We start from the raw sequence: 26689 nt of genomic DNA, 5'->3' as shown, positions 1-26689 counted from the left end.
TATACATTTAGGGGCAGATTTATCAAAGGTCGAATTTTGAAGTTGTGTGAATTTGTTTTTAACTCTAATAAATTCGAATTTACTCACAACTCGAATGGGAGGTTATTTATGGAAGTCGAACGTCTAATAGTCGATCGAATAAGAACGACCCGTAAATTCAAATCAAATTCGAATCGAGTTTCCCTCGAATGTCAGGAAGGCAATGAACATATTCCAATGGTTCAACGGACCTCTGCCACGACTTGTACATGAACTCGGCAGAATATTCGAATTAGAACTGTTTCCAGTCAAGTTGTGATAAATCTCACATTCGAAATTACATTCAAGTTGGTGCTTTTAAATTCGAATTTATGAGTTTTGACCCCCAACAAAATTCGAAAATTCCAATTTACCATTCAAACCTTAATATTTCTGCCCCAAACTGTTTTGTTTAATCAGCTGTTGCTTGAGGTCTCAGCATCTGCTGTCATCTTTAAAACATTATTTTTAAAACAAGGCCCCCCAGTTTTTCCCCAGTGGCCCAGTCCAACCCTGAAGTCTACTAGAAAATCATATAAACATCAAGGGGCAGATTTATCAAGGGTCAAATTTCGAAGTACAAAAAAATTAGAAATTCGACCATCAAATTAAAAAACTTCGAATTCGAATATCAAATTCAAAGTTTTTTCAACAAATATGGCAATCCTACAATCGAATAAAAATTGAACGATTCAAACGATTTTTAGCGTTTGATCGAAGGATTTCTTTTCGACCAAAAAAAACTTAGAAAAGTGCTCTGGAAGGTCCCCATAGGCTAACATTGTACTTTGGTAGCTTTAATTTGGCGAAGTATGAAGTCGAAGTTTTTTTTAAAGAGACTGTACTTCGATTATCGAATGGTCAAATAGTCGAACGATTTTTACTTCGAATCGAAGTCGAATGGTCGAATATAGCCTATTCGATGGTCAAAGTACTCAAAAATTTACTTTGAAATTCGAACTTTTTGAAATTCGAACCATCACTCGAGCTTAGTAAATCTGCCCCCAAATAAACCCAATATGCTGATTTTGCTTCCAATAAAGATTAATTATATAGTGAAAATTAATTTCTAAAAATTCGGATTATTTGGATAAAATGGAGTTATGGGAGACAGATTTAGTAATTTCGAGCTTTCTGCATAGCAGGTTGCCAGATAACAAATTCTATACCTGTAATTTAAGTTAAAGGGATACTGTCATGGGGAAAAAAAAGATTCAAAATAAATCAGTTAAAAGTGCTGCTCCAGCAGAATTTTGCATTGACATCCATTTCTCAAAAGAGCAAACAGATTTTTTTATATTCAATTTTGAAATCTGACATGGGGCTAGACATATTGTCAATTTCCCAGCTGCCCCAAGTCATGTGACTTGTGCTCTGATAAACTTCAATCACTCTTTACTGCTGTACTGCAAGTTGGAGTGATATCACCCCCTCCCTTTCCTCCCCCAGCAGCCAAACAAAAGAACAATGGGAAGGTAACCAGATAGCAGCTCCCTAACACAAGATAACAGCTGCCTGGTAGATCTAAGAACAACACTCAATAGTAAAAACCCATGTCCCACTGAGACACATTCAGTTACATTGAGAAGGAAAAACAGCAGCCTGCCAGAAAGCATTTCTCTCCTAAAGTGCAGGCACAAGTCACATGACTTGGGGCAGCTGGGAAATTGACAATATGTCTAGCCCCATGTCAGATTTCAAAACTGAATATAAAAAAATCTGTTTGCTCTTTTGAGAAATGGATTTCAGTGCAGAATTCTGCTGGAGCAGCATTATTAACTGATGCGTTTTGAAAAAAAAACATGTTTTCCGATGACAGGATCCCTTTAATATACTCCACCTCTTGCCTAGTGTCTACTACTAGTGGCTCAAATACAAAGATCTGTAGCTATAGATGTCACTGTCTCCAACCATCACACAATTATTCAAAATATACTTCATGTCTACAGAGGCTTCTTGCAGGGCAAGTCCTTCAGATAAAAGATTGAAGGCCCTTATTTTGTTTGCAGCATTCTGATGAAAAGATGTGTAGCTGTCAGTGTTAAATCTTTCATTACCTCTGGGTTGGACCTGATGGCCTTCTGCTGCCTCCCAGAACCCCCAGAGCTAGTAGGAAGCAATGCTAATTTGCACCATGCGCTTCTTTGCTTGATCCAATAAACCACATTTCTCTTATTGACAATCTTTGCCAAACAAAAAAACATCTGTACACTGGATGATGTCATTTCTATTTTCACACTAAATTGCTCATTTGTTTTACATTAGTGATATTAACTCAAACTTAATGACGCTTGCTCAATCTCGGTCTTAAATGCACTTCTAATCTATAACCGTTATCATAAAAATCTCCTTACCTTGCAATCAGCATCAAATGCATATTAACGGGTCTCCATCAGCTAGAAGTAAATGGGGCCATAAATCAAGTTAAGGTCTTCTTTGCATTTAACCTTGAAGACAGCGGGGAGGGGTTGAAGTTCAAAAAGGTCTTCAGCCACAAGTCTTTGGCAGATTAACTTCCAGAGGTTAAATGAGACTTCCTACAAGATTTCATCTACATACATGGTCCTAAATCGACTGACAAGCTAACGACCTGTGTAAAGCTGGACATACATGAAGAGATCAGAAACATCACCAAACGAGTGGATCTTTCACCGATATGCCCACCATATATCGGTTATATCGGCTTAATCCGAACATTCGGCCCTAGGGCCGAACGATCGGATTTCAACGAGGAGCAATGGGCTCCGACGGGCCGGTTGGTGGAAAAATTAAACCTTCCCGATCGATATCATGGCCAGATATCAATCTGGAAGACTCGTCGAAAGCCCCCATACACAGGCAGATAAATTGCCGAATTGGTCAAAAGGACCGATATCGGCAGCTTTATCTGCCCGTGTATGGCCACCAAGGAAACCAAATGACATCCAACCAATACTTACTAGATAGTCGGTATGAAGGTCAAGCATACAGAGATGTCCACTAAACCCATGTCATTAGGACCCAGGTCTTGTTTTATTGAGGAATTCGATTTTAAAGAATCAAGGACTGGATCGCTATCACCCTAGTCAGATGGGGGTTAGTTGACTTCCCTGAGCATCAAAAACAGTTGAAATAAGATTTAGGTGAAGGTTTACTCGCTCCCCTAGACATTCCTTAAGCGCTAGCACAAGAGGCAATTAGGGAGAGATCGACGTTGATAAAAATGTGTTGACCTTGATATCTTTGAAACTATAGCAGCTTATATAGTAATATCAAAATAGATATTAAGTGGAAGCTCATTAAAGCGCAAGGACATTGCCAACCAAGCATTGGTCCACAATGCTTCGGGTACCTCATTTAATTTTGAAGAAAAAGCGGAAGGAGCCAAGTGAAGATTTTTTATAGAAACATGCAGTCAGATACCAATTCAAAGATGGCGTTCCTTGCTGTTGGTTAGTTGTGGTCTCCAGCTGACTTTCAAGGATAAGCACAACCCTTCATATCTGGATACTCATCTGGAAAGTCTGTTCTACACTTCTGTAACTAGCTGGACCCACCAGAGGTGACTTGAGGATATTGTTACCTTGTGAAGGACTTCAAACGATAGTATGTGTTATCAAAGAGAAGATTTTCATTTTATATTATTTTTCCCCCTCCAACCTCTTTTCAAAGCAAAAGCTCAATGTCATATAGAGGTTATAGTCTCATTTCCAAGCTCGGAATTTACACATGGCTGGATTTTATATTATGAAAGCAGTCAAACATCTTCTAACTTTTGTCTGCAGATCTAAAGGCTAAGCACGTTTTCACTCGCTAACAATAACGGTTTGAAGTCTCTATTTTTACTTATAGAGGATTGTTCCTATTATTTGGTCTTAACATCATCGTATCATTTCCCTGGGTTAATGCCGTTTCATTTGTATTCATGTTTGAATAGTGTAGCCCCTGTAAGGAATGGACATGGATTTTATCAAATAATGTATCTTTAAGTTGCTTCAGGTTTGACATCTCTGCTTTAATTAATATTTTTTGGAGGGACTCAGAATTCAGCAGTTGACAATGGAATAGGTTGCGGGGCGGTTGCATTACACTGTAAGACTAAGTGGGGGTTGGGAAAGGGTTCTTAGAAATAACACGGCTTCCTTTCAATCTGTAGAATCAAAAATATATATTTTTCTTTTGTTTTTTGTTCAGATAGTGTTTATGCACCTCTTTTACATAACCCAACTGAATGATCTCATGTAAAAAAGAGAGGTAGACAGAGTAACAGGAGATAGAATTCCTGATGAAATGATAAAAACTGACAGTGCTGACAATCATTTTTCAGACTATAAGGAAATAATCCTTATTACACAATGGTTTTGGGCAAAAAAGAAGGTTTAAGCATCATTATCTCCCTTAAAATACACTGTCAATCATATTGAGCTGGCCATACAAGTCAAGAGATAGCTCGGCAACCTGGTGAGATCATACTAATGGGAACATCTGCAAACATGTCAACACACATTTTTTAAAGACTTATCCTAATTTAGCCCCTTGTCACCCAAGGGTAATAGGCCTGGTATCAGTAATTTGCACCCCCACCAAATCCCTATTTAAGGTGGCCATACACGGGCCGATAAAAGCTGCTGACAGACCCAGTCGGCAGCTTATTGGCCCTTGTATGGGGCCCCCCGACGGGCTTCCCCGATCGAGATCTGGCCGAAAGTCGGCCAGATCTCGATCGGATGGGACTGTTCGTTGATGCGGCCCCGCGATCCAACTGCCCGTTACCATTTGTTAGGATCCAATCGTTGGGCCCTAGGGCCCTCGATCTGATCAGCCCGATATTGCCCACCCCAAGATGGGCATATCAGGAAGAGATCCGCTTGTTTGGCGACATCGCCAAATGAACGGATCTCTCCGTGTATGGCCACCTTTACCTCCTCCAGTCGAGTAGGAAACATGAATGGGGCAAAAGGGTGTATGGACAGGAGTGTGGCAGGCAGAGACAAGCTCAGACATGTAAACTCACCCACATTTTTCGGGAGTCATTGTAAATTAGCCAAATTTCTCCAGTCACTTGCAATAACAGTTCCATCACCTGCAATCAGTAATTTGCTCCTTGAAGGATAAGTAAACCTTTAAAATTAATTAATGTAAAATTGATGAAGGTGCTATTCTAAGCACTTTTGCTATGAACATTCATTATTTATTCTTTTTTTATTCCAAGATATTAATGGATACATGTCCTGTTAATATAATTGGATTTTGTGCCAACAGCACCACCTGCTGGTCAGTTTCCCACCAGTCTGACCACCAAGTAGTCAAGGAATTTGTCAGGAGAAAAAAAGAGGCTGCTCTGATGTTCTTCTGCTTAGGGAAGCTTTGACAAAGGTTTCTAATATTTTTCCGATCCTCTTTCTTTTTCCTGACAACTTCCTTGACTACTTGGTGGTCAAACTGGTTGGAAACTGGCCAGCAGGTGGCGCTTTTGGAACATAATTTATTAATATCAATAGTACAGATTTCCCTTAATATCTTGGAATGAAAAAAGAATAAATAATAAATGCACATTGCAAAAGTACATAGAATGGCACTCTCATCAGTTTTAGGGTAGGACTACATGGATGTGATCATGTGGGCATGGCACATAGAGATCAAAATCAGAAAAATATAGGCCGCACCTCCATTAAAAACATCCTCCTTTATTGTTGACTATTCGAAAAATTACATAAGAACATGTAGACACATCACTGCCTGATGCGTTTCAGACTCAGTCCTTAGTCATAGGCATGTAGAGCCAAGATCAGTTTCTAATGGTTTGATATCTCTGCATTTGGCTTTCCGGTCAAAATTTTGGATCACTTAAAGAGCCAGTAAAATTGATTGTCTGCCTAACTTATCTAATATCTAAAAGAACCCCATTCAGTTGGGAAGCTGCCTGTTTGCATATGGTCCTGTAAAGCTGATTTGGTCCAAAGTAACCACTTATCAGTAGATATCAACCCATGTTTAGGCTTCTATAGTCCATAATGCTCTATGATTATTATGTGCACGTATCCGGCCTTGAAATATTTCATTAAAACAATATTATTCGGGAATAAACTAAAAATATAATGAGGGATGTGGACTAGTGTTTATGAGAGATGTGGGCTAGTGTTTATGAGGGATGAGGACCAGTGTTGTGGAACAGGCAGAACAGAAATGATAGAATAGAAGGGCTAAACGCTGAACCCAAGCAACAGAAGAAATGTATTTTACCGAACAAATGCTCATAGTATTATATCACTCCTTGGAAACCAATCGTAAATTTTACTCGCCAATATATATTTTTTTCATTGCTCATAATTCATTTTCGGGTGAAGTATTCATTGCTGCCTTGAAGTTTGAGGTGAAATACTATTAAATCAATAGTTTTCAATCTTTTAAGTTACACAGATTCCTTTTATAAAAATTCCTCAGTACCTGAAGGCATGGAGACACATAAAAATTGCCCATATTCGACTTTCCCACCCCAACAGATAGCATGTATTTTTTAAAGACTCGTGTGATTAAATGTTTACGAAGGTTCTGCAGTTGCTGCGCGTTGTTTCGCATTGTTATACGGGTTACTGCAATTCTGAGAAGATCTATGAAATGTGTATAAGATTCTGTATAGTGCTGCAAATTCAGGGCCCTGAATATATTAATACAAATCAGCCACAAGGCTACCTTAGGCTCTAGGTACACAAGGTCTCTGGTGGTAGATAGCACCCAACAGTGACTGCACAGCCATTGCATTTTGGCTCTTCTCTACTGGCTGAATAAACATTACTTGTGTATCCACTTTGCAGACCCAGGACCCACTATCACAAAAACCCTCTTTTTTCAAACGTTTGGAGCATCATGGGATTTCTAGTTGGTCGATATACTAGGTATAGACCTTCACCCCTCATGCCCCTGCTCTGCTCCTTTTTCAGATATGACGGCTTTGGGCGCCTGACCAATGTTACTTTCCCAACGGGACTAGTCAGCAGTTTCCGAGGGGACACAGACAGTTCGGTGCATGTCCAAATGGAGACGTCGAATAAGGAAGATGTCACCATTACGACCAATTTGTCCGCCTCTGGGGCCTTTTACACTCTGCTACAAGGTGAGCAGGGCGCTGCTGTGCTATTATCCTAACTTACAGATGTGTATACATGATGCCTTAGCGTGGTGGCACATGTGAAGATTCAGGGGACTAATCTCCCCAAATTCCTTCCCGCCGACAAGAATACGAATCACCAGGGGATGGCATACATTTCCGAAGTCGCCTGACAAGGAAACTTCAGATGACTTCGGCAATCCGAAGAGATACATATGCCATCTCGCCGGCGATTCATATTCTTGCCAGTGGGAAGGCATTTCGGGGAAATTAGTCGACCAAAGAAGAGAAGATTTGTTGCTGGGCGACTAATGTCCCCTGAATCTTCATGTGTGCCACCACCCTTATTGACCTTTACCACATTGTTGCTTTGTTGCCAAGAAAGCACCATTGCTGCTTGCATCCCCCTAATCCTGATTAGCTGCATTCTTTCCTTTTTCAGACTTTTCTTTTTATGGGAAACCTCTGGTATAGTCCTTTGTGAAAGCTTAAACTCTGTTTTATATACTTCAAGTTAGAGATACAACAATCCTGTCGCTCCTAGCAGCCAGGTGTGTGCAAATGGCACCACCGAGACCCCCTTTTATGAGCCTTGCATTGCTCCGCTGTACTATAACACTGACAAATGTCTGACAAACACGTTTCCCTTTTGCAGACCAAGTACGAAACAGCTATTACATTGGTGCGGACGGCTCTCTCAGGCTTATTTTGGCTAATGGTATGGAGGTGGCCTTGCAGACTGAGCCTCATCTCTTGGCTGGGACCGTGAACCCAACTGTTGGCAAAAGGAATGTCACGCTCCCAATAGACAATGGGCTTAACCTGGTCGAGTGGAGGCAACGGAAGGAACAAGCAAGGGGACAAGTCACTGTGTTTGGGCGCAGACTGAGGGTAAATCCTTTAAAGTGGTCATAATTAGATCTGAGCATTTGGGTAAGCCATAATCACTCTAACGCCATTGGGCATAACTTGAAGAGGAACTGCTGTAGTGTATCCCTTCTACCAGCCATGCATGGAACCTAAATTAATCATGTGGATCCTACTATCCAACATATATCCCTGGAATGAGCCAAAAGTCACTTTTTAAATGATAGATGTCATTTACACCACCCACTTTGTGAATAACCTTAAACTCATTACACATATATACAATCCCACATGGTTTGTACTTGCAAATAATATTCATAGAAATAAGGTTTTATTGTGCGCAATGTTAATGATTGAAATGTATGTTCCTATAGGTGCACAACAGGAACTTGCTCTCCCTTGACTTTGACCGGGTTACAAGAACGGAAAAAATTTATGACGATCACCGCAAGTTTACCCTGAGAATCCTTTACGATCAAGCGGGCAGGCCAAGCCTTTGGTCACCGAGCAGCAGGCTAAACGGAGTCAACGTGACCTACTCACCCGGGGGACATGTAGCAGGGATTCAGAGGGGGACGATGTCCGAGAGAATGGAGTATGATCAAACTGGAAGGCTCATATCTCGGACATTTGCTGATGGCAAAACATGGGGCTACACTTATCTAGAGAAGGTAGGCAACGTTTTAATTTGGATTCATGTTACCATGTTATATCGGGTTGCCACCTGGCCATTATTTTTTTCCAGAAAAGGTGGCAACCCCACCCATATAGAATATGTTGTTTTAGGGCCATACCAGGTCTAGACGAAAAACCTTTACCAATTATTGTCATTGTTGTCATCCATTTACTGCTAACACAAAGTCTCTTTGTTTCTGCTTTCTCCCTAGTCCATGGTGTTGCTCCTGCACAGCCAGAGACAGTACATATTCGAGTTTGACAAGAACGATCGCTTATCTTCTGTCACAATGCCCAATGTTGCAAGACAAACCATGGAGACTGTCCGCTCTATCGGATACTACAGGAATATCTACAGGCCTCATGAGGGCAATGCCTCGGTGATGCAGGACTACTCAGAAGAAGGGCAGCTCCTGCAAACCCTCCACATGGGCACAGGGAGACGTATCATTTACAAATACGGAAAATTGGCCAAACTTGCGGAAATCTTGTATGACACCACCAGAATTGCTTTCTCTTATGACGAGACTGCCGGCATGCTGAAGGCTATCAACCTGCAGAATGAGGGGTTTACTTGCATTATAAGGTACAGGCAAATTGGACCTCTGATCGATAGGCAAATATTTCGCTTCACGGAGGAAGGCATGGTAAATGCCCGATTTGACTATAACTACGACAACAGTTTCAGGGTCACCAGCATGCAGGCAGTCATTAATGAGACGCCATTACCTATTGACCTATACAGGTATGATGACGTTTCTGGCAAAACAGAGCAGTTTGGTAAATTTGGAGTGATCTATTATGATATTAACCAAATCATCACCACGGCGGTTATGACTCATACAAAACACTTTGACACCTATGGAAGAGTTAAGGAGGTGCAGTATGAGATCTTCAGATCCCTTATGTACTGGATGACTGTCCAGTATGATAATATGGGTAGAGTCGTGAAGAAAGAGCTGAAAGTAGGTCCCTATGCAAATACTACCAGGTACTCTTATGAGTATGATTCTGATGGGCAGCTACAAACCGTGTCTATTAATGATAAGCCGCTGTGGCGTTACAGTTATGATTTGAATGGAAATTTGCATTTACTGAGCCCCGGGAACAGCGCTCGCCTCACGCCTCTCAGATACGACTTGAGGGATAGGATCACAAGATTAGGAGATGTTCAGTACAGGATGGACGAAGATGGATTTTTGAGACAAAGAGGTGGGGATGTGTTTGAGTACAGTTCTGCTGGTCTTCTGGTTAAAGCATACAACAAGGCTGCCGGCTGGAGCGTGAGATACCGATATGATGGACTTGGAAGGAGAGTCTCCAGGAAAACAAACCTGGGACACCACCTGCAATTTTTCTACGCAGATCTGGCAAACCCAACCCGTGTTACCCACTTCTACAACCACTCAAGTTCCGAAATTGCTTCCCTGTATTATGACCTTCAAGGGCATCTGTTTGCGATGGAACTGAGCGGCGGGGATGAGTTCTACATTGCATGTGACAACATTGGGACACCTTTGGCCGTCTTCAGTGGAACGGGGCTGATGATCAAGCAGATTCTGTACACTGCCTATGGTGAAATCTACCTTGACTCCAATCCTGGATTCCAAATCATTATTGGTTACCATGGCGGCCTTTATGATCCTCTCACTAAGCTTATCCATATGGGTCGGCGGGAATATGATGTCTTAGCTGGGCGATGGACGAGTCCAGACCATGATATATGGAAGCGCTTGAGTACCACCAATGTAATGCCGTTCAACCTCTACATGTTTAAGAACAACAACCCAGTTAGCAATGCTCAAGACACCAAATGTTACATGACAGGTAAGTGAACAACTGATAACAATAATGATTCCCTTGCTTTGGGTTTATTGTTAATAACAGCCACCAGGTCCGGACTGAGAATTAAAGTAGGCCCTGCAATTTCAGGTACACAGAGGCCCAATCAGTCCCCATAGAGGCCCAATCTGCCCCCACCAGCCCACTAAATACTGACTTTCAATGGGACCCTATAGCAGCCCCTCTGGCATTTGCCAGAACCCACAGATTGCCAGTCCGGGCCTGACAGCCACTGTAACATAGAGCAGTGTTAGTAAGGGGCTACAAAAGCCAGCAACACAATCTGATCTCAAAAGAGATATGAACTCCATGGACAAAAAGTTGCCTCTCCTAAACCTTTGGAAAGAACCCATTTTCACCATACTTTTGGACATCTAACATTGTGTCCCAAACCATGGAGATGGGGGCCATGCTGAAGGTTAGTTACAAACAGATTTGGGTAGACCGCCTGTTTTCTCTGCTAGGTACTCCTGTAAGCCCAATCAATTACAATGAGGTTTAAGGTGAACACTTATTTAATGTCCTCCTGTTCATGGTACCATGGCTTAATGAAGTGTCTTCACTGGTATGAACTAAAGGGGGTAACATAGTCAACGGTTGATTTATTTATTTGTCTTGAAGACTCATCACTGTGGGATAGTGCAGGGAATTAAGGCAAGACAGAGGTCAGTAATACAAGGTATGGGGTTTTGGCCCTAGAGTTATTTATTTAAAGGCAGAACACATAGTGATTGACTGTGAACTGGAAACATTAGTCCAACAGCAGCTGAAGAGAAAGTCCAAAGGACACCCATACATGCCACGTTTGACTCCATGTTTAACTAACTGTCCGTGGGTTGGGCAGATGCTTTTCTTTAGCAACGCACACATCTGGTTATATTGTTTTCCCATTGACTTGTTGCAATGTTCAGCTCCATCACTCAGAAATTCCTGGGGGAAACTAGTCATCGACTTTATTGTTGAAGATCATTTTTTGGGGTTTTGGCATAACTTTTCGCACAGGCTGGCCCTTCTGTTATCTTAGAGGGGAAGGCCGTGTGTAGACTGATTCATGGCCTCTTCTGATGTGACTGCAGAGCACTGAAGGCAGATGTACAGCCCACTGCTTTTATGTGGAATATGTAGAGAATCAAGGCTTTAGTCATAGCTAAAGCTCTATGTAACTACAACTACCAGTGCTGTGATTTGGGATTAGCCATGCTTGGGTCTTCAAAATCTTAAAGAAAACAATGTATGTAATATAGGATCTACCATATATTAAACTATGTATGCATGGCTTATTGAACACAGAAGCTTGCAATTTAGATGCATGGGGGGCTGCTATAATGATAAATACAAGACAGGATGGGTTGGATCTGTGGCACCTTTTGCACAAACACACTTGGCCGTCTATGATCTGGGTCAAGGTTAAAGGTGGCCATACACTATTAGATCTGCTCGTTTGGCGAGACCGCGGATCTTAATCTGATATGCCCACCAACGGCTGGATGATATTGGGTGAATCCAAACGTTGGCCCTGGGGCCGATCGATCATATACAATGCTGCGAATGGGCGCAGGACTGCATCAACTAGCCGATGTGGTCTTGGATCGTAGAAAAAAATCAAACTTGAACAATCGATATCTGGCCAATTTTTGGCCTGTTATAGATCGGGAGGACCCATCGGGAGCCCCACACATGGGCAGATAAGATGCCGAATCGGTCTAAAGGACCAATATCTGCAGATTTAATCTGCCTGTGTATGGCCACCTTAAAATCACATGGGGGAGGGGAATCCTGTGAGTTCTGCCTGGTCCAGTCAATATCAGTCCAAGTCCCGATCAGAAAGGAGAACAGGAGAGGCCGCTGATGATACACAAGCCTACGGGCTCCTGACTGGGCCAAGGTTGGCACCATTTACAGCCAATATCACCCCTTACGTGTGGACCTGAAGAGTGTAATGTGTATACAGTATACTTATAAATAGGGTATAACCCCCCCCCTATTAATATCAAGCAGATAATGAAATATTATATGGGTATGGCATCTATTATCGAGAATGCTTGTGAGGCATTCTGCACCTTTTGTGAATGATAAATAGAAGGCAGCACTGAAGACATGTTTTTTTTTTTTCAAAACGTATCAGTTAATAGTGCTGCCCCTGCAGAATTCTGCACTGAAATCCTTTTCTCAAAAGAGCAAACTGTTTTTTTATATTTAGTTTTGAAATTGGACATGGGGCTAGACATATTGTCAGTTCCCCAGTTGCCCCCATTCATATGACTTGTGCTCTAATAAACTTCAGTCACTTTGTATTGCTGTAATGCAAGTTGGAGTGATATCACCCATCCAGGTCCCACTGCGACACTTTCAGTTACATTGAGTAGGAAAAACAACAGCTTATCGAAGGCAGTTCTATTGTGAAGTGCTGGCTCTTTCTGAAAGCACATGACCAGGCAAAACGACCTGAGATGCACCTACACACCAATATTAAAAAATACACTTGTTGGTTCAGGAATGACATTTTATATTGTAGAGTGAATTATTTGCAGTGTCATTTAGAAATAAAAACGACATCATAAAAATCCCTTTCTCACTCTCCATATGGGTCTGTATGACAGTAATTCTCTATGGTACCCGGGCGTCTCTATCTACTGACCCACCTCCTTCTCTCACCTTCCCAGATGTGAACAGTTGGCTGCTGACTTTCGGCTTTCAGCTGCACAATGTGATCCCCGGATACCCGAAACCAGATATAGATGCCATGGAGCCGTCCTATGAACTCATCAACACGCAGATGAAGACTCAGGAGTGGGACAACAGTAAGGTAATCCCCAGAATTCCTTGGAGAGGTGGGAGGGGGTCTTTCCATGATGGAAATAGAAAGCACATTCTCCTTTCCCCGCCACTTGAATCGCTGCCACTGAATCACAGAGTCCCCAAGCGAGACTGCCATTAACTTCAGCCGGAATCCGATTCTTGTGTTAAAGGCGTAGTTCACCATTCAATTAACATTTAGTAGAATGTAGACAGTGATATTCTGAGACAGTTTGCAATTGGTCTTAATTTTCCTCTGGATCAACTGGCAGTTAGGCAGGTTATATAGAGACTTAAGGCTGAACTTGACGGACGTGTGTCTTTTTTGCAACCTAACTTACTATGTTACTAGGGATGGACCGAATCCACTATTTTGGATTCGGCCGAACCCCCGAATCCTTCACGAAGGATTTGGCTGAATACCGAACCAATCCGAAGGGGAAAACATTTTTTACATTTGTTTTGTCCTTGTCACGCTATTTCCCTCTCCGCCCATAATTTGCATATGCAAATTAGGATTCGGATTCAATTCAGCCAGCCAGAATCTGAATCCTGCTGAAAAAAGCCGAATCCTGGCCGAATCCCGAACCGAATCCTGGATTCGGTGCATCCCTATATGTTACTATGTCTTATTTTCCCTAAAGATTGGAATAAGTATGGGGGACTGAATAGGAAGATAAGTTATACAAAGTAACAATAACAGTATAATTGCAGCCTGACTAAATAATTGGTTTTTTTGTTTGCTGGGGTTAAAGTGGGTGTTCACCTTTAAATTAACTATTAGTATGATGTAGGGAGTGATATTCTGAGACAATTTGCAATTGGTGGATTTTGAGTTATTTAGCTTTTTATTCAGCCGCTCTCCAGTTTGCAATTTCAGCAATCTTGGTTGCTAGGGTCCAAATTAACCTAGCAACCAGGCACTGATTTGATTCGGAGACTGGAATTTGAATAGGGGAGACCTAAGCAGAAAGCTGAGTAGTGAAAAGTAGCAATAACAATACATTTGTAGCCTTATAGAGCATTTGTTTTTTACATTTTTTTGCATTTACAAGGGCAAATAATTCTAAAAATATAATGAAGACCCATTGAAAAGTTGCTTAGAATTGGTCATTCTATAACTTATTAAAAGTGATCTTAAAGGTGAACCAGCCCCTTTAATGACCCCCATTTGAAAGCAGGAAAGTGGTAGAAAAGGAAGACAAATAGCTAAAAAACTGTAAAGAATAAATAATGAAGACCAACTGCAAAGATATATATGTATATACAGTATTGTATTTGTATATTCCTTTCAGTTCTCTGGTTCTGGCTCTTGAAACAATGGAGCCTTTCTCCTTTAAGAAAGGGTTTTGCCTTTTAGGTTACGAGATTATTTATGTTCCACACGCATTGGCGATATCTTAATATATGTCACTCTCGTGTAAGATCAGATTGTGTGATGAGACCCGCGTGTGCCTCGGAGGCTGGGGCCACATTGAAGAGAAATATTTAGCATAAGCCGCTGTCAGTTAAACATGATAATACAGTTTCAGCCGTGTCGGTGGCAGTTGTCATGTCCGTCACAGCCCAGCGACTGTACATTAAAGTATGGCAGTTGTGAAGCGGCATTTAAACGGTGTCACTGGAGAAGTGACCTGATTCGGAATCAGAGGGGGGGAGGTTGGTGTTTAAATGTAGGGATGCACCGAATTCACTATTTTGGATTCGGCCGAACCCCTGAATCCTTTGCGAAAGATTTGGCCGAATACCGAATCAGAATCCTAATTTGCATATCCAAATTAGGGGTGGGAAGGGGAAAACATTTTTTACTTCTTTGTTTTGTGACAAAAAGCCCCGCCCCTAATTTGCATATCCAAATTAGGATTCTATTCGGTTCAGCCTGGTAGAAGGATTTGGCCGAATCCGAATCCTGCTGAAAAAGGCCGAATCCTGGCCTAATCCTGAACCGAATCCTGGATTCGGTGCATCCCTAGTTAAAGCGTGTCTTAAAGGTAGGGATACACTGAATCCACTATTTTGGATTCGGCCGAACCCCCGAATCCTTTGCAAAAGATTCGAATACCGAACCGAATCAGAATCCTAATTTGCATATCCAAATTAGCGGTGGGAAGAGGAAAACATTTTTTACTTCCTCGTTTTGTTACTAAAAGTCACGCGATTTCCCTCCCGCCCCTTAATTTACATATGCAAATTAGGATACGGTTCGGCCGAATCCTGCTGAAAAAGGCCGAATCCTGGCTGAATCCCGAACTGAATCCTGGATTCGGTGCATCCCTAGTTAAAGCGTGTGTTAAAGGTAAGGAAACACCGAATCCACTATTTTGGATTCGGCCAAACCCCCGAATCCTTTGCGAAAGATTTGAATACCGAACCGAATCCGAATCCTAATTTGCATATCCAAATTAGGGGTGGGAAGAGGAAAACATTTTTTACTTCCTTGTTTTGTTACTAAAAGTCACGCGATTTCCCTCCCGCTCCTTAATTTACATATGCAAATTAGGATACGGTTCGGCCGAATCCGAATCCTGCTGAAAAAGGCCGAATCCTGGCTGAATCCTGAACTGAATCCTGGATTCGGTGCATCCCCTAGTTAAAGGGGAGATAACCCGTGTGCTAAAATATATTGTCGCTCACATAACAGGGGGTCTCGGGGGCTTCCAGTAAGACACACGTGTGCCTGTGAGGTTTCACACCATGAAGCAGCCTCGGCACCTAACGGAGTTTGGGAAGAAGCACTTAGAAGTGTAAAATCTATCTTAATGTGTGATGCAATTAATTATATATGGCTGAAGGTGCATTAGCCAGGGAGAAGCTGCAGAGCTGACAGTGTAGAAAGCGACACTTTGTCCCATATATAAAGAGCTTCTGACTCTGTTCCACATGGAAGAGGGAAGAAAGGAGAACACAGGGAGGGTGGGGGTGAATATTATCTCCTGCATCACTTTCTCATCCCTATAGTAACACCAACATTATCAGAGAATGGGCTCTGAAAAGCTGGAGACCAAATCTGAGAATAAACACATCACACTAGATTTATTTGCCATATCTCCAACTGAGAGTAGGGAATGAACTGGTTTTGTATCATTAACCCTGAGAGACCCTGTATAAGCTAAGACTAATGCATGCATCCCCAATGGCCTTTCTGATCCCCATTGTAAGCAGCAGTCCTGTCCTGCTTTATGGCAGCTGAGATTCTAGCTATCTGTATAACAGAACATTCTGTCCCAGTGGCTGCACAGATCCTATCTGATCCCCACTGTAAGCAGCAGTCCTGTCCTGCTTTATGGCAGCTGAGATTCTAGCTATCTGTATAACAGAGCATTCTGTCCCAGTGGCTGCACAGATCCTATCTGATCCCCATTGTAAGCAGCAGTCCTGTCCTGCTTTATGGCAGCTGAGATTCTAGCTATCTGTATAACAGAACAGTTTTGAAATCAGATTAGTGTGACTATGTCACATTCCACACCAGTTATAGGTTGGTCTCACTTCCATACACAATGTGCAGTATAACACGTAATGTGGGCTGATATCTGCCTCTCCAGAAAGCCTGTCACCTCTCCGAGGTGCTTTTGATCAGTATATTCCTCGGCTGATATTCATTCCAAGCATGCACCACCCGAAATCAAAGGCCGAAGCCAACAGAATTCCATAGTTCAAGAAGGATCAGTCATGCCTGACATTTACACACATGTGCGCTGCTCAAATTGTCTTACTATTCAGATTGTTTTACTATTCAGATTGTTTTACTATTCAGATTGCCTTACTATTCAGATTGTCTTACTATTCAGATTGCCTTACTATTCAGATTGTCTTACTATTCAGATTGTCTTACTATTCAGATTGTCTTACTATTCAGATTGTCTTACTATTCAGATTGTTTTACTATTCAGATTGCCTTACTATTCAGATTGTCTTACTATTCAGATTGCCTTACTATTCAGATTGTTTTACTATTCAGATTGTCTTACTATTCAGATTGCCTTACTATTCAGATTGTCTTACTATTCAGATTGTTTTACTATTCAGATTGCCTTACTATTCAGATTGTCTTACTATTCAGATTGTTTTACTATTCAGATTGCCTTACTATTCAGATTACCTTACTATTCAGAAGTATAATCCCCCCCATAGGGGAAACTGTCACTAACACTCAGACTTGTGCCTACACTAAGTGGGGGTATTAATAGCACATTGTAACCATTTTCTTGCTGTAGCTATACACAACCTGGAGTGGCTAATATACACCTTAAACTCAGCCCTTTGCCCCGTGTAACTAATTAATTTCAGGAGTCACAACCAGCAGTGTACTTACTCATCAAAAGAGCCTGGAGTGTGCAGCATTGAGAGCACAGATTCAGAATCCTAGACCTGTCTGCCCCCCAGTTCTAAATGAAGCCCCTAAATAAATATCTCTATTCCAAATAAATGTAGTGATGAGCAATCAATCCCGAGATTGCTGTCTGAATTTCCATTGCTACAAACAAGCAGCCGTCTCACTGAAAAGGTCAGTCATATTATAGTGAGTTCAGGAGACAATAAAGGGAGGGTTGGTGGGATACCTGCCTGGATTAATAAACACCGGATCTGACTCATTGACATGGGCAAGTAAAGACTAGAGGTGGCCATAGATGTTACGAGCTTTACACGTGTGTATTGAAACAAACGATCTTTCTTGAAAAAGATCTTTCCAAGAAAGATTGTTTGTTTCAATATACACGAGTAGAGCTGAATAATCAGATATACATATAGAGACAATAGAATTTAGACTTGAATTGTACCTATATCTGAGTGTGACTGTGGGATAGCAGGTATAGTAGGGAGAGATGGTGTCTATAGTAACAGTGGATAATAGTCTCTGGGAAGGGAGTGTGACTGTGGGATAGCAGGTATAGTAGGGAGAGAGATGGTGTCTATAGTAACAGTGGGATAATAGTCTCTGGGAAGGGAGTGTGACTGTGGGATAGCAGGTATAGTAGGGAGAGATGGTGTCTATAGTAACAGTGGGATAATAGTCTCTGGGAAGGGAGTGTGACTGTGGGATAGCAGGTATAGTAGGGAGAGATGGTGTCTATAGTAACAGTGGGATAATAGTCTCGGGGAAGGGAGTGTGACTGTGGGATAGCAGGTATAGTAGGGAGAGATGGTGCCTATAGTAACAGTAGATAATAGTCTCTGGGAAGGGAGTGTGACTGTGGGATAGCAGGTATAGTAGGGAGAGATGGTGCCTATAGTAACAGTAGATAATAGTCTCTGGGAAGGGAGTGTGACTGTGGGATAGCAGGTATAGTAGGGAGAGATGGTGCCTATAGTAACAGTGGGATAATAGTCTCTGGGAAGGGAGTGTGACTGTGGGAAAGCAGGTATAGTAGGGAGAGATGGTGCCTATAGTAACAGTGGGATAATAGTCTCTGGGAAGGGAGTGTGACTGTGGGATAGCAGGTATAGTAGGGAGAGATGGTGCCTATAGTAACAGTAGATAATAGTCTCTGGGAAGGGAGTGTGACTGTGGGATAACAGGTATAGTAGGGAGAGATGTGGTCTATAGTAACAGTGGATAATAGTCTCTGGGAAGGGAGTGTGACTGTGGGATAGCAGGTATAGTAGGGAGAGATGGTGCCTATAGTAACAGTGGGATAATAGTCTCTGGGAAGGGAGTGTGACTGTGGGAAAGCAGGTATAGTAGGGAGAGATGGTGCCTATAGTAACAGTGGATAATAGTCTCTGGGAAGGGAGTGTGACTGTGGGATAGCAGTTATAGTAGGGAGAGATGGTGCCTATAGTAACAGTGGATAATAGTCTCTGGGAAGGGAGTGTGACTATGGGATAGCAGGTATAGTAGGGAGAGATGGTGTCTATAGTAACAGTGGGATAATAGTCTCTGGAAGGGAGTGTGACTGTGGGATAGCAGGTATAGTAGGGAGAGATGGTGCCTATAGTAACAGTAGATAATAGTCTCTGGGAAGGAAGTGTAACTGTGGGATAGCAGGTATAGTAGGGAGAGATGGTGCCTATAGTAACAGTAGATAATAGTCTCTGGGAAGGGAGTGTGACTGTGGGATAACAGGTATAGTAGGGAGAGATGGTGTCTATAGTAACAGTGGATAATAGTCTCTGGGAAGGGAGTGTGACTGTGGGATAGCAGGTATAGTAGGGAGAGATGGTGCCTATAGTAACAGTGGGATAATAGTCTCTGGGAAGGGAGTGTGACTGTGGGAAAGCAGGTATAGTAGGGAGAGATGGTGCCTATAGTAACAGTGGATAATAGTCTCTGGGAAGGGAGTGTGACTATGGGATAGCAGGTATAGTAGGGAGAGATGGTGTCTATAGTAACAGTGGGATAATAGTCTCTGGAAGGGAGTGTGACTGTGGGATAGCAGGTATAGTAGGGAGAGATGGTGTCTATAGTAACAGTGGATAATAGTCTCTGGGAAGGGAGTGTGACTGTGGGATAGCAGGTATAGTAGGGAGAGATGGTGTCTATAGTAACAGTGGATAATAGTCTCTGGGAAGGGAGTGTGACTGTGGGATAGCAGGTATAGTAGGGAGAGATGGTGCCTATAGTAACAGTGGGATAATAGTCTCTGGGAATGGAGTGTGACTGTGGGATAGCAGGTATAGTAGGGAGAGATGGTGCCTAACAGTGGGATAATAGTCTCCATAATAGGACCATAAGTATCACAGTCCCATTTTGTAAAAATTATTGGGATCTGTACATTTGCTTAGACCTTCTGCCACCACCACCATTAAACTCAGCCCTATGAGTTCAGCATGAAATCCCAGCTTTCACACCCTCACAGATTGTAATTTAATTAGGTCTTGTACTTGTACTAATTGAATTCTAAATGTCGCCTTCTCTGTTTTTTTTTCCAGTCTATTTTGGGAGTTCAGTGTGAGGTGCAGAAACAACTGAAGGCATTCGTCACCTTGGAGCGCTTCGGTCAGATTTACGGCTCCACTATGGCCGGCTGTCACTTGGAATCAGAGAGCAGGAAGTTTGCTTCTCTTGGATCCATCTTTGGAAAGGGCGTCAAGTTTGCCATGAAAGACGGAAGGATAACCACCGATATCATCAGCGTCGCTAACGAGGATGGCAGGAGGATTGCTGCCATTTTGAACAACTCCCAATATCTGGAAAACCTGCACTTCACCACCGATGGCGTTGATACTCATTACTTTATCAAACAGGGACCTTCAGAGGGCGACCTCTCTATACTCGGCCTCTCCGGCGGGAGAAGAACCTTGGAGAACGGCGTAAACGTAACCGTATCCCAAATCAACACAGTTCTTGGTGCAAGGACTAGACGTTATACCGACATACAACTCCAGTACGGCACGCTATGCTTAAACACACGATACGGAACCACGTTGGATGAAGAAAAGGTCCGTGTTCTGGAACTGTCCAGGCAGCGGGCGGTAACTCAAGCTTGGTTGAAAGAGCAGCAAAGACTGCGGGATGGGGAGGAGGGGACACGTGTATGGACAGAAGGAGAGAAGCAGCAATTGCTAAACACGGGCCGGGTGCAGGGATACGATGGTTACTTTGTTATTTCGGTGGAGCAGTATCCAGAACTCTCAGACAGCGCCAACAACATCCACTTTATGAGACAGAGCGAAATGGGCAGAAGGTGACAGAGAGGGGTGATGTGTTGACTTCTTGCCAAAGACACCTACGGTTGTGGCCACAAACCTGAACTGTGTTGGAACCAATCCTTTTTTTTTTTTTTAATAGACATGAAAGAGGAGACGCTCATTCTGTTAATCTGGCAACGTTTGTCTCCCCCCACCACCACCACCACCACCACCTTGGTTTCCTCTCTTTTATACATTTGGCCTTCACACGTTTTGCAGTGAACGGGAAGTGTTTTGCTGTAGCGTCATCACAGCGAGTTTTTTTTAACCTAAAGTGAGGAGTGTCACCATGACGTTAGCAAGTGTGAATCGCAAAAATGGATGTCTCTTATCATTTGTATCATCAACACTTGAGCAGGGAACAACTCGCCTTGGGCGGGAGGGGAAACACAATCTTAAGAACTAAAAATTTGCCTTGATTTAACCAAAACTGCTCATCCTCCTTTCCTTTGTCCCTCATGATACAGCAGTATGTGACGGAATGAATCTTCTGTCCCGATGTGTTGCAAATGATAGTATTTCCCCAACAGGTTTGGATGACACTAGAGACTGACTCATGTTCTTTTATGGACAAAACATGATGGGCCGGCAAAGCCTGTTTTAGAAAACAATAGGAATTGTGTGCCTCTAGAGAACAGCAGTACCTTCTCCATTTTCACTTGGGACAATAAGTGTTTGTGGGCTCCTAGTGCACAAGAATGTTCAGTAGGATCAGGAATGTAGACCTGGAACCCACCTCTGAAAAGGGTTCTCCCAGTAGATAACGTCTGCCTGGTTTGGTTGTGAATTGAAGGCTTCTTGTGGGTTTTGTCGTATAGTTTCTTATCCATTGTTGATGTCCTGATCTGAATACATGCTTTCCTTTTATGAAGGACCAACTCATTGGGTTCATGTTTGGTGTATTAGTGCTTTAAATGTTGTCATGTGTACTGTGTACATCTTACAGAATGCTTCACGCCTACTCATGAGTTACACAACTACAAGACTTGGCTTTCCTTAAGCCTTTGTCTCCCCTCATTAATTCTAGAGCTAATTGAATCTTTCTTGCCCTTGGGTCATGTTGGGAGATCTACAAGGCCTGAATTAATGATCCACCAATTGTTTTTAGCATGCACTTGGGTGTTCAGCAAAGGCTCAATCATTGATCTTACAACTGTTTCTTGGATGCACTTGGGTACTCAACAGGGCCTGCATCAATGAGCCATTACTGTATCAATGTCCATGTATAGTACCAAGATAGCTCTTGGGTGGTAGCACCCTTATTCCTTTTAAAGACCACCAACTCCTACCCACCAACGGTTTCCACCTTTAAAGCCAAAACTCTTTGACTTCGAAGGTAGTAGCAATGAGAGGACTGGAGTCTGTGCCAGAAAGTTATTGGATCCACCATTGATTCACCATTTCCATCTTTGAGTAGTCCTATCATTTTTTTTATCTATTTAATTTATTAAGAAAATTGTTGAGCGGAGATAAATGCCTTTCAGCAGAGAGATAGAATCTTGTACAGGAGCTCATCCAATCACAGGGCCGGGCTGAGAGGAGAGGGGCCTCAAACAAGGCAAAAAACTGGGAAGATGCTCAACTTTAATGCTCAGCTCTATGGTTTTTTTTTCATTGGGCCCCCTATCCTAAAGCTAGCCCTGCCTAATTGTCAGTGACCAATTTCAAAAAAAATCTGGTTTGAGCCCAAAATATGATCGTTCTGCAGCTGTATTTGGTTACACACAATTCCAAGCATCATGCTAAGTAACTGGCCGCGTCACAGAACAATTCTGGTGTAGATATAGTTACGGGGACCCGGGTCCCTAATAAAGATCGTTATATCCCTCCATTTCTATGGAAGGAATTAGAAAAAGATATTTTGTAAAAAAAAAAATTGAAAATAAAAATGAAAAAAAAAAAAAAATTTGCTATGTTTTTTATTGTTGTTTTTCTCCTAAGATTGTACATCTATATACAGTATATATTCACAGTGTCATCTTGACTGTGAGAAATGTGGGGCTGGCACCAATGGGGATTGGACACCAAATACATGGGAAGTACTTTGCTCATGGAAACAACTATGGTCAAGTGGTCAAGGAATCCTATATTAAGGAATGAGTAGGGTCAGGGAAACACACACATATATATATATATATATATATATATATATATATATATATATATATATATATATATAAGCAGCAAAGAGCCAGCACTCTCGAATTAAGTGTTTGTTTGCCTGGGTGCACAATCAATATAATATCTCCATCCATCCAAAATAACACAGGATAGGACTTAACGTTTCGGCCCTGTCCAGGGCCTTTCTCAAAGAGCTCTTACAGACGAGCGGTTGAAGCTGCGCTCCCCTGCGTTCCGTTTTTCTGCGTTCAGCTGCAGGGGAGCGCAGGAATAGACGCATTTAGCTTTTTTTATTGGGGCTGTACTCACACAGGCGCGTGTAGGCGCTGAACGCAGGTTGAGACGCAACATGCTGCATTTTTCCTGCGTTTGGTGCCGACACACGCCTGTGTGAGTACAGCCCCAATGAAAAAAGCTAAATGCGTCTATTCCTGCGCTCCCCTGCGGCTGAACGCAGAAAAACGGAACGCAGGGGAGCGCAACTTCAACCGCTGGTCAATAAGAGCCCTTATAACTACTAGCTGGCGGGAAAAACAACAGCTGTAGTGGTATCACCAAGTCTGTTGCTGAACTACTCAAATGACATTCTTGTTGCAACACTAAAATCTTTATGCTATACTAAAATCCTTTTCATGTTCTACACAATATAAGTACAAAGTAAAAGCAAGTTAAAAACAAGATACATTGTAAGTAGGGATGCACCGAATCCACTTTTTTGGATTTGGCCGAACTAACCGAATCCTTTGTGAAAGATTCGGCCGAATACCGAACTGAATCCGAACCCTAATTTGCATATGCAAATTAGGGGTGGGAAGGGGAAAACATTTTTTACTTCCTTGTTTTCTGACAAAAAGTCACGCAATTTCCCTCAATTGCATATGCAAATTAGGATTCGGTTTGGCCAGGCAATCCTGCTGAAACAGGCCGAATCCTGGATTCAGTGCATCCCTAATTGTAACAGTGTTATCTTCAACAAAATAGATAATGAAAATAGCTTGCATTGCTGATTAGTAAGTGTACTTTGTATATAATTGTACACAGATTAGTTAAAAGAAACACTTAGTTCATGCTGTTACTAATGTGGCAATCTCTGAATCGTGTTGAGGGACTTAAAGGGCACCAATCATGACCAAAATCATTTACACTAAATACACTATGTGAAAGTTCAAGAAATCCGATTTTTAAAACAGTTAGAATTGTTTGTATAATGTAAATGATCAGCTCACTATTCCTTCTGCAAGATCTCCCCTATCTCCCCTGCAGTTCTAGCTGAGGCAGCCATCTTGGATTTCACTGGCTCCTCCTACCTATATCTTCCCAGCCAACTGTAGCTCTGAAATCTCGCACATGCTCAGTTGAAATTCCTTGTTGCTTATCAACCCTTCTAAGCTATTTTCAAATCAGCCAAACCTGTGTGTTAGCTGCTGTTCAGTAGTGCTGCCACCTGCTGGAAGTTACTGTGTGTCCTTCATTTGCATAATGACTTTACCAGCAGGGGACAAGATAGGGAAATCTCCTGATACTTCTAGTGGAGGAGTTTACTAAAACAAGGCATTCTGGGTAGAATACTCAAAGCAGTGTTACAATCTGAGCATGCTCCTGAAATTTGCATATTAGAGTCTCTGTTATAGTCTCAGTATGGCCTCCCTCAGTGAAAGAACCCATTTGACAAAGTAAGGGATTTTTTTAAAACCTGCAGTTTTTTCAAAAAACTATATATGTAGTTTGATTAAACGGGTTTAGCTTGTACTGGTCAGATTGTTAATATGTGTTTGATTTTGGCTATGATAGGTGCCCTTTAAGGTGGCCATACACGGAGAGATCCGATGTCGCCAAACGAGCGTCTCTCTCTCCGATATGCCCACCTTGAGGTGGTTAATATCGGGCTGATCCGATCGTGGGCCCTAGGACCCAATGATCGGATCCTAACGAATGGTAACAGGCGGTCGGATCGCGGGATCGCATCAACGAAGAGACGCTGCCACGATCCGACGGGATTTTTAGTCCCATCCGATCTAGATCTGCCCGACTTTCGGCCAGATCTCGATTGGGGAAGCCCGTCGGGGGGCCCCATACACAGGCCAATAAGCTGCTGACTCGGTATGGCCATCTTAACAAATGATCTATCTCCTCTATTACTGAATCAATGAATAAGTACTATATAATATTCTTGTGGCCCCTAGCTGCCATGTAATGCTGCTGGAAAAAATAGATAGAAAAACACAACCTCCATGCTCAAATCCCATAAGCTTCGTTAATGGTAACTGATTACTCCCCTATCCAGGTAAGTGGGACATTTATATGTCATCCAATCAGGTGTCAAACCCCATCCTAGCCCAGGAGTACATGTAGGAAATATGTGAGCTAATGTTGAAGTGTGTGTGTGTATATATATATATATATATATATATATATACAAAATATTAATGTGGTGATATAATTAAAAACAATAACATGTGTGTCACCAATATGAGTGTGCATGATATCTTATATGTACCATGTGAACCCTCCCTCAGTTCATCAACATATGAAGTGTTCCACCCCTAAGGCATAGATCAACCCCCTTGTTTTAATGCAATACTGAAACAGACAATCAAATAATATCGGGGAAAAAAAGACAATAAAAAATAGACAATAAAAGCATATAATGTGAAAAAGAAAGTAAAAAGTCTCTATCCACGTTGTGTAGCCTTAGTAAAAAGTATCATTGTGTATAGTGTGTCCCAAATGTGTGCCATGCCCATAGGGCACCCAACACTGCTCACTCCATCTTCACAAGCTCCTTTATATGAAACTCTATGGTGGTTTATATCTGGTTGGATCCGCCTACCCATCCACAGTATGGCAAGTGCTGCACTCGATCCCGTACATCCCTACAGCGTGGATTTGAGGCTGGCGGCGGTGATCGGGAGCAGTCAGTCCCCTCCAGCTTTGGTCTGCGGCCGGCCGGCTCCTGGACATTACTTTTAGCCGGTAATTGGCGGGTGAAGTCAGAGGGAACAAGTGCCCCCGAGGGCCGAGCAGCATCATCCGGTTTGGGGAACCCCTCCAGTTTAGGTCTGTGGTTGGTGGATCTCTGGACATTAATTTTAGCCGGTAAGTGGTCGTTCAGTTGGAACGAGTGTGTTCACAGACTGAGCAGCATCATCCGGTTTAGGGAACTAGTATAACTCTCCATAGCAGCTGCCATTTCAGTCATATGTTATAGGTCGGCAAAACTTGCATAGACCCCCTCGAACACCGCTGTTGTTATCATCGCTAGTCCTAGGGGCACATTTACTAAGCTCCTGTGAAGGATTCGAAGTTAAAAAACTTATTTTTTGGGTACTTGACCATCAAATAGGCTACTACAACCGTCGACTACAACTTTGATTCGAACTAAAAATCATTCGACTATTCGATAGTCGAAGTACTGTCTCTTTAAAAAAACTTTGACTACCTACTTCGCCACTTAAAACCTACCGAGCTACAATGTTAGACAATGTTCGAATGGTCGAATAGTCGAACGATTTTAAGTTCGAATCATTCGAAACAAAGTCGTAGTCAAAGATCAAAGTAGCCTATTCGATGGTCGAAGTACCCAAAACTTCGAAATTGAAAGAAAGGTCCTTGTGTGGGACCGAAACGTTGGATTAATAAACTCTCTTATTTTAC

The 26689-nt window shown here is 42.3% G+C and overlaps 1 protein-coding gene across 8 annotated transcripts in view; it reads left to right on the top strand.

The window, feature by feature from the left end:
- LOC108710030 (teneurin-4) overlaps positions 1-22820 on the top strand; it is an 835304-nt gene extending 812484 nt beyond the window's left edge. For all 8 annotated transcript variants that reach the window (XM_041584600.1, XM_041584599.1, XM_041584601.1 and 5 more), the window contains 6 exons: positions 6939-7111; positions 7761-7996; positions 8347-8643; positions 8860-10474; positions 13153-13295; positions 20156-22820. In XM_041584600.1, the coding sequence (XP_041440534.1) occupies positions 6939-7111; positions 7761-7996; positions 8347-8643; positions 8860-10474; positions 13153-13295; positions 20156-20914 (3223 nt within the window). In that variant the 3' untranslated portion in view covers positions 20915-22820. The remainder of the gene's footprint in view (positions 1-6938; positions 7112-7760; positions 7997-8346; positions 8644-8859; positions 10475-13152; positions 13296-20155) is intronic.
- The last annotated feature ends 3869 nt before the right edge of the window (positions 22821-26689 follow it).

The sequence above is a fragment of the Xenopus laevis genome, chromosome 2S (genome assembly GCF_017654675.1).
Source record: "Xenopus laevis strain J_2021 chromosome 2S, Xenopus_laevis_v10.1, whole genome shotgun sequence".
NCBI classification, from domain to species: Eukaryota; Metazoa; Chordata; class Amphibia; order Anura; family Pipidae; genus Xenopus; species Xenopus laevis.
This window is presented reverse-complemented; position numbering and strand designations above follow the sequence as displayed.